Source organism: Lipotes vexillifer, unplaced genomic scaffold, assembly GCF_000442215.2.
Source record: "Lipotes vexillifer unplaced genomic scaffold, Lipotes_vexillifer_v1.1 scaffold440, whole genome shotgun sequence".
NCBI classification, from domain to species: domain Eukaryota; kingdom Metazoa; phylum Chordata; class Mammalia; order Artiodactyla; family Lipotidae; genus Lipotes; species Lipotes vexillifer.
In genome coordinates this window covers 776,933-786,183 of record NW_006778543.1, presented here as the reverse complement: position 1 = coordinate 786,183, position 9,251 = coordinate 776,933, and the positions used below count along the sequence as shown (strand labels likewise).

Below are 9,251 nucleotides of genomic sequence, written 5' to 3'. Positions count from 1 at the left end.
GAAAGAGAAGTATATTGTGGATCTGAATGATCCGTTAATTTTGGAGAGTCTATCAAAAAAATAGTAAGATATCAATATGGAAGTGTCCTGTGGGCATTTCCCCAGGGATCGTAGATAGAATTCCCTCTTTTCATTTTAGTGTGTTCCTAAACATTTTCAAAAAAGAAGGATGATTATACAGTAAATTACAGTTGTCTGCAAAGAGCAATAGTATAATTGGGAATCAAATATCTGGGCAAGGACATGGCATCAAATAAGTTATTCAAGATGTCAAGAATCAAAATACAATTTAAAAATAATTTTAGAGAATCACAGAGCTCTACTGCACTATAAACTCATTCTAAAACCTAATATGGCAAAAATTAAATATTTTTTAAAATTTAAAATGACTTTAAAATTATGGTTTGGATAGGCTGGGTCACTATCAACATATACAAAACACAATAAATACTATTGAGAAGTGTTTCTTCACTGAAAAGTATTTGAAAAATATTTAAATTCCCTTCCCCAGCATATTCAAATATGCAAGTGTAAGCACACAGAACCAGAACAAGCAGAGAAAGCCTGGACACATGAAATACTGTTAGGGGGTCCTTATTTTTTACTTACTAAAGAAGCCTATCTGCCAGTTTGGTATTCACGAAAATTTATGACTATTTCACACTTCTCTGGGAAGCCATTAAAAAAAATCCTTAGCTTGTATTTGCAAAGACAATTTTAAAAGTTGCCAACTGCTCACTCAGCATAGAGAGTTTGGGACATAGTGGGTTCCTGGTAAATGTTTGCTGAATTGAATAGAATTTTGACTGAAATGAGCTTACCAAATTTCACCACTATTAAAGGAATCCACTGAAAGAATGGACAAGATCAATGCAAAGTTAGGAATTAAAGATGCTGATTAGGCATTACACATGAAACCGGAAAAACTTTCTTTTTATGTGTTTATGTCCTCTGCACACAGCAGGTGGTGAACCTAAGAGGGAAATAAGGAAAAGAATAAAAGTAGAAAAAAGAAACACAGGGGCGAGGTGATCATTTACTTTTTTGAAATTTTTCCTCTTTATACTTTTTTTTTGTTTGACCGTGCCACACAGCTTGCAGGATCTTAGTTCCCTGACCAGGGATCAAACCCGGGCCCTAGGCAGCGGAAGCGTGGAGGCCTAACCACTGGACTGCCAGGGAACTCCCCCTTTTTTGCAATTTTTAAAGGAATTTCTAATCTACTCAAAAGTTGCCAAAATGAGTGAACACTCATCTAACCTTCACCTAAATTCACTGACTGTTCAAATAGGACATGATTGCTTTCTCTCTTTTTATCTATTCATAAACACATACACCAAAAACATTCTTTTTGACTGCACGATTTGAGAGTAGTCTGCAAATATTTCATCCCTAAATATTTCAGCATATATATTTCCTAAATATAAGAATTGTCTCCGATGTAACCACATTACAAATTCATGTTCAGGAAAACTAACGTTGATGAAACACCTTTTACTCTAATATACAGTGTATATTCAAATTTCCCAAATTGAATTTTTCCAATCCAAGGTCAAGGATCACATGCTGCGGCTATTATGTTATTATGTTGGTTAACATACATAATATATTTAGTCTAGTTTCCTTTAATCTGAAGAGTTTCCTTGTTTTATCTCTTTTATGAAATTAACATTTTTTGAAGAGGTCAGGCCAATTATGTTGCAGAATGTCCTTTTTTGGGATTTGTAGGACTCTCTCCTCCTCATTAGATTTAGGTTAAACATTTCTGACAGGACACTATATAGTTTATGCTGGGTCTTCAGTGCTTCATTCATAGCAGGAGGCACATGGTGTCAGTTTGTCCCATATTGATGATATATTTAATATCTTGGTTACGAGTGGTGGTTCACCAGATGGCTTTAACGTAAAAGTATCTTTTCTCTTTTTAAACAGTAAGTACTCGGTGACATGATGTTTTGAAACTGTGTGAATATCCTGTTCTATAATGCTTTACTCAATAGATACAGAATATGCTGATAATGGTGGCTTTTCTAATTCAGTATTATTTCTACATTTTTTAGATGACATTCTTCTCTAAAGAAGAGCTTTTCCTTCTCCAGAAAGAAGGGAAATTATAATCAGTTAAAAATAATTTTGGGACTATCATTGTGGGCTCATAGATTTTTGTTTTCTATTCAAGGTAATCCACCATTATGATCATTCAAGGCTCACACAGTCCATATTTGGTCAGTGGGCACCACTTCAAGCTGCCTCCTGTGTTCTCTTGATATTTCTCCATCGGGTTTTGATCACTGTCTTACTTTCTGTTACTTATTATTTTACTATTATAAACAATGCAGAAATAATAATCTTGTGCATGTGTGCACTCCAAAACAACCCCCCTCTTTCTTTGTTCCAGACCTAGAAACAACATTTCTAAGAAGAACCACATTCCTTTTAATAGGGAATAGCACTTAGAAAACACAATCTGTGCACTAGTTCTGCTTACTTCTATTGGTATTGTCCTTTTATTTTTTGAATATATAAAACCTCAACATGATAAAAAAGTTAAAGTAAAAAAACAAAAATCTAAAAGGTATTCTCCAAAAATCTCATTCTCTTCCCTACTCCTTTCATCTTTTTGTGCCCATGATCTAGTAAGTAATCAACTTCATTTTCTCATTTATTCTTCCTGTTTCTTATTTCCTATGAATAAGCATTTATTTATTTCTATTACCTTACTATTGTAGATAATGTGGAAACAATAATCTTGTATATGTGTATCTTCAGGGTAAATTGCTATAAATAAGATAGCCGGATCAAGCATGAATCTCCTTATGTATGTATTTTTGTTAAATGTTACCTAATTCCCCGATTCCTTGTGGGCTGCACCATTTTGTACTGCTACCAGCAATGTCTGAGTGCCTGTTTCCCCATGGTCATGACAATAAAAAAATCTAGCAATCCATTTTTGGAGAAATGGGCTCATTTATTTTATAGCCTGAAATTATTTAAGTAATTTATGCTGAAATGTATCTACCTTATAACTGGTAAAAATAACATTACTATTTTTTTGTTCCTTGTAGAAATTATGGTTCCTAAAAGCATGTGAAAGTATAATCAGAAACAGGAGTTTTAAAATTCTTGTGATTTCACGCCCAAGGTCATTTATCCTTATATAATGACACTGCTCCCATACTTGTTACCTCAGAGGTAAAGTGAATAGTGGGAAATTATTCTACTCATTCATGCAAAGTAAAGGTAATAAATTAGCCACTTTGATAAAAGCCTGAATAATTTACTCATGCATTATTTAAACTAACAACAGAACATACAAGTGTCTTGAACAGTTGTATAACTTTATAGTCTGGAATGAATTCTACCTTATTCCTCTAGCAGGAAGTATAAGGACAACAATTATAATCCATAATATTGATAGCAACTAGAACTTACTGTTCCAGGGCCTGGTCTAAGTACTCTACAAATGTTACCTCATCTAACCCTTACAGCAATCTTATGAAGTAGGTACTATTATTATGCCCATTTCACAGATGAGAAAACAGAGATAATAATGGCCATGAAGTCAGTAGATGGTGGGGGCATGTATTCAAACTCAGGCAGTCTGATTCCATGGCCTGGACTCAACTATTTTATTATAGAACCTCTAGTGTTTCATTATATTATACCAGAGAGAAAAACCAAGTACTTATACCAGTACAATAGTTATGGATAAAAATGTCTATTTTTATTTTCAAGTACTTTTTAGCTGAACAAATTCTGAGTAGGAATAAGTATTCTCAAGTTAAATCATGGGAAATAATTAGCAACCAAAGCCAAGCTATTAATCTATGATTCATAGAAGCTACAGGTCACAAAAAAAGTAAACTAAATTCATACCTTTTTGTAGTTCATGAAATTATCTTTGAGTACCCTCAATTTAACAGGGGCTCTAATTATAGTTTCTTAGTCCAAACAAAGTAGACTGTAGTTCCTTTTTCCAAAGAAAGCAGTTATTAAAATGAAAATTAGAACTTACAGACTTTTGGTTTTTAGTCCAATGATGGCTCACTTTATGATTTAAGATAGAAGCAATTGTTATTATAGTGCATTCACTATAAAATGCAAAAAATATTTCAGAAGTTGACATAAAATTACTGAAAATACAACAATTTTTAAAATGAGAAAACATTTAATTAAAAATTTAAGAAAGCAGCTCAATATCAAAAAAACAAACAACCCAATCCAAAAATGGGCAGAAGACCGAAAAAGACATTTCTCCAAAGAAGATATACAGACTGCCAACAAACACATGAAAGAATGCTCAACATCATTAATCATTAGAGAAATGCAAATCAAAACTACAATGAGATATCATCTCACACGGGTCAGAATGGCCATCATCAAAGAATCTACAAACAATAAATGCTGGAGAGGGTGTGGAGAAAAGGGAACCCTCTTGCACTGTTGGTGGGAATGTAAATTGATACAGCCACTATGGAGAACAGTACGCAGGATCCTTAAAAAACTAAAAATAGAACTACCATACGACCCAGCAATCCCACTACTGGGCATATACCCTGAGGAAACCATAATTCATGTGGTACAAAAGAGTCATGTACCACAATGTTCACTGCAGCTCTATTTACAATAGCCAGGACATGGAAGCAACCTAACTGTCCATCAACAGAGGAATGGATAAAGAAGATGTGGCACATATACACAATGGAATATTACTCAGCCATAAACAGAAACGAAATTGAGTTATTTGTAGTGAGGTGGATGGAACTAGAGTCTGTCATACAGAGTGAAGTAAGTCTGAAAGAGAAAAACAAATACCGTATGCTAACACATATATAAAGAATCTAAAAAAAAAATGGTCATGAAGAACCTAGGGGCAAGACGGGAATAAAGACACAGACCTACTAGAGAATGGACTTGAGGACACAGGGAGGGGGAAGGGTAAGCTGGGACGAAGTGAGAGAGTGGCATGGACATATATACACTACCAAAGGTAAACCAGATAGTTAGTGGGAAGCAGCCGCATAGCACAGGGAGATCAGCTCGGTGCTTTGTGACCACCTAGAGGGGTGGAATAGGGAGGGTGGGAGGGAGGGAGACGCAAGAGGGAAGAGATATGGGATATATGCATATGTATAATGGATTCACTTTTTTATAAAGCAGAAACTAACACACTATTGTAAAGCAATTATACTCCAATAAAGATGTTAAAAAAAAATTTGAGAAAGTATCATCAGTGACTTACTTCATCTGGGAAAAGATGCAACCTCTGCATCAGAGTTCTTCGGTGAAGGTTTTTTGGCAGCATGCCATAAATAGCTAGTTTAACAATCTGAAAAACAGATACACAGGGGACTCAATAAGAAAAATGTGCTGGGGATATAAACACAATAAGAGATAGTGATGAAAGCGAGTGGGCTAAGATTCAATGTGAATATGAAAGAAATGAAACTGAGACCTAAGCAGATATGTGGCAGTAACAGAAAAGTAACTTTTATTATTTTGTACATTACTATTTTCTTTCGAATCTGTTTATTTTTATTTAGAAAAGGGACAAAAGAGATAACAGATAACTTGTGTATGTATCAATTTTAGATAGAATAAGAAAAAATTCTTTAAGCTTATACAAGAACCAGTGGCTCAAATAATCTATTACAGGGCTTCCCTGGTGGCGCAGTGGTTAAGAATCCGCCTGCCAGTGCAGGGGACACGGGTTCCATCTGTGGTCCAGGAAGGTCCCACATGTTGTGGAGCAACTAAGCCCATGTGCCACAACTACCGAGCCTGCTCTCTAGAACCTGCGAGCCACAACTATTGAAGCCCACGTGCTGCAACTACTGAAGCCTGCGTGCCTAGAGCCCGTGCTCCACAAGAGAAGCCACCGCAGTGAGAAGCCCGCGCACTGCAACGAAGACCCAATGCAGCCAAAAATAAATAATTTTTAAAATTTTATTAAAAATGTAATAACCTATTACATACAGGTTACAGCAGATCCTAGGGAGGCTTAATCTCGTTTCCTCCAGGTAGGAGATCAGGAGGTTTCCAGTTCATAAACTGTGCCTGACCATACAGTCATAAGACTGACTCTGTAAGTCACCAATCTATAACAATGGTAATGAAAACTTACTGCGTGTACAGCGGTCACTGCATTACATTTGTTATCTTGTTTACGATACTAAGTCCCACTTCACAGATGAGGAAACAAATTTAGTGAGGTTACAGAACCGCCCCCGCCAATTTCATGTATCTATTAAGCAGTGGTGCTGGATTCAATCCAGGTAGGTTTACTCCCAGAACAGACATACAGGACATGCAAACACACCTATAATGTGTTTCTCTCTGTAACTTTTCAAGAAGACAAAGTCCCTTCTCCCTGTCATACCCACTCCCAAGACGGCAAACTAACCTCTTCATGATTTACTTTTCCCCTTGTTAAGGTTATCCTCACTGTTGGCCTGAATGTGATTTTATGTATGTTTTGTCAAGAGAAAGGCATGCAGTGTCACCTTGTGCTCCATAATTTCCTGGGGGCCTTCTGGTATACAGTGTATACAAATATACTGCAAAAGCTTCATAAAACTAAGAGACATTTGGAGAGTCAAACTGATTGTTTTCATCTGTACTCATATTTCGAGGATATCATTTGGCATGTATGAAACTAAACCCCATAGAATGGAATAGGATTGCGCTCTAAGAGGATTTCCTGATCCTTTTATTTTCTCATCACAACAGACTACCTCACTACGTACTAAAATGGCATCCCATATATATTTTCCATCTATCTTCTGTGTTAGTGCTGTTGAGACTTTATGCTCTGGAGACTATTTAAATACAGACTTACATTGTTAAAATTAAAAGCAATTGGAAATTCAGTTCCTGAATCACATAAGCCACATTTCAAGTGGTCAGACAAAGAATATTTCCATCATAGCAGAAATTTCTCTTGGGCAGCACTGATATTAGTCTTTAAAATTTTTAATGTTTTAAAAGTCTTTAGTAGAAAGTGACAATGTTAAGACTACTCAGCATCTTGTCTGGATAAGCAAGTCATTATATCTTCTGTCATTATATCATCCTAACAGCAATTTTGTTGCGTTAGTAGGGTTACTTGGCATTTGGTTTTCATGTTCTTAAAAGCATTTAGTGGTATTTACTTGAATTAACAAGTTGGTATTTTTAAAATATGCCCTATTAAAAAATGCAAACATAACACTCAAATTAGAGAAAGCTGGAAAGTATGAAAGGGTTACAAGCTGCCAGGTGAGAGAAAAAGGGGATGATAGACATACAAACATACATACCCAAAAAATAAATGTGACACAACTTGCATATGCAATGAAGTAATTCTAGCTGTATAGACTTAAGCATAAACTCTAAGGAATTCAGAAAGTGAGAAAGATAGAACAAGGTAAGGTTAATAAGTATTAAATACTTTCCTTATCTAATCTGTAACCCAGGCACATGACATTTGTTTCACATAAAGTATCTTTATAAACTAAACTATAGGAGAGGGAATAAACATAAGAAAGGAACCATACTAGAAGAAAAATACAAGAACACAGAGACTCTTAAGGAAACTAAAATGTATGACAGGGAGAAAGGATATAAGGAAAGGGCTGAATCAATATATTTATTTGAGTTTAGAATTAGTGATCTTCTATGTAATTATAAAAATATATTGAAATATTTAAAAGCCTACTATTTAAATATGTTAATCAATGTACTTTACAAGTAATATTCCAAGATCGTACTAATAATCAGAAAGATGCTTCATGAAACAAATTCTCCTAAAAGCCACATATACCAAGTACTGATAAGCAAATTATGTCTGCTGGAAGAAGACCTACTGTTCCAGAAAAACACTGAGTGTTTCAATTGGAAGTAAAATAACTGACCTCTTCCTTAACATGTCATTCTTTTTAGAAACAATCAAAATTAAGACTTAAAAAAAAAATTAAGATCTTTTAATGAGGTAAAAATTCAAATGGATTTAACTCTAAATATTTTCCAAGCCGTCATCAAACATTTTGCAATGCAGTTCAATCTTTGTTCATAAAAAATAATTTGAAACAATTTCTACAAATGTTATCCAAAGCCGAACTCTTAACATCAAAAGTTGGACTATACTGCCTCCTAGTGTATAGTTAGCATACCTGAATAAACTAGAAACTAATTTTAAAAACATTGAAACGTATTTATAAGTATTAAAACTATAATTTGTTGTAAAAGTTGTGGTATATATTACCAGTAGCCCTAACAACTTTTTACTACTATTATATGCAATCCATATTAATAGTCAAAATAGGATATTTTATTTCGACCCGTGAAAACCTAAAGACACATGAATTATAAAGCAGAACATTAAATATTTCTTAAGAGGCAATTTCTGAGCATGTTTTTATAATTATGAAAAGTAAAAATAAAAAGTAAAGCATGGAACGTCTAAATGTCATGTCAGACCTTATAATAATAAACATGCCCTTCCCCACCACCACCTTTGCCAAGAAAATTATAGGCAGTACAACACCAAACAAATGGTTGCATCCTGACAAGAGACATTTATTTTTATTCACCATTTTAGGGAAGTAAAAAGGAGTGTCTTCACAGTCTAACAAACACTTTGCTCATTTAAGTAAAAAAGCTAAAACAAGTCCCAATGGGGAAAATGCTACCAAATCTAGGAGTACAGTTTAAAGACTAGGTTATCGAGAGTTAAGGAAGAAAAAATAAAACTGTGAAATGGCAAAAGGAGGATCTGCTTTTAGCAATACTGAGGACAAGCATTTGGATTAGAAATTTCTCCCAGTATGTATCTCTAATGATAACATAATAAACATTAGTGAAGTTAACAGGATTGCTTTTTAAATCTTTTAAAAAGCATGGAACTGACTAGAGGCCAAAAGTAAAAGAAAGGACAAAAGAGTCCTAGGGCTGGCATTGGCCTTGAGGGCATCAGTTTAGTGCAGGGCTTGGGTTTTTTACAGGACTATGGCTTCCGGGTTAGGAGGCAGGATCAAGATGACCTCATAGACCCAGCTTCTCAACAGAAAGGCAATAATCAGGGTGCTGAGTGAGGAAATGAAAAAACAAAAGTCCTTCCTGACAGATAACTGCTGAACTATGAACCTGACCTTACAAGGCCCCAAATTCACCCTTTTTATAGGGATCAAAATCCAGGGGTCGAAAGTATAGCTTAAAGAGGTCTTAGGATGCCATATATATATATATATATATATATATATATATATATATAT

The 9,251-nt window shown here is 34.8% G+C and overlaps 1 protein-coding gene across 1 annotated transcript in view; it reads right to left on the bottom strand.

The window, feature by feature from the left end:
* MRPL13 (mitochondrial ribosomal protein L13) overlaps positions 1 to 9,251 on the bottom strand; it is a 36,678-nt gene that overhangs the window by 13,039 nt on the left and 14,388 nt on the right. The window contains exon 5 of the mRNA XM_007451663.1: positions 5,243 to 5,329. Coding sequence (XP_007451725.1) covers positions 5,243 to 5,329 — 87 coding nt within the window. The remainder of the gene's footprint in view (positions 1 to 5,242; positions 5,330 to 9,251) is intronic.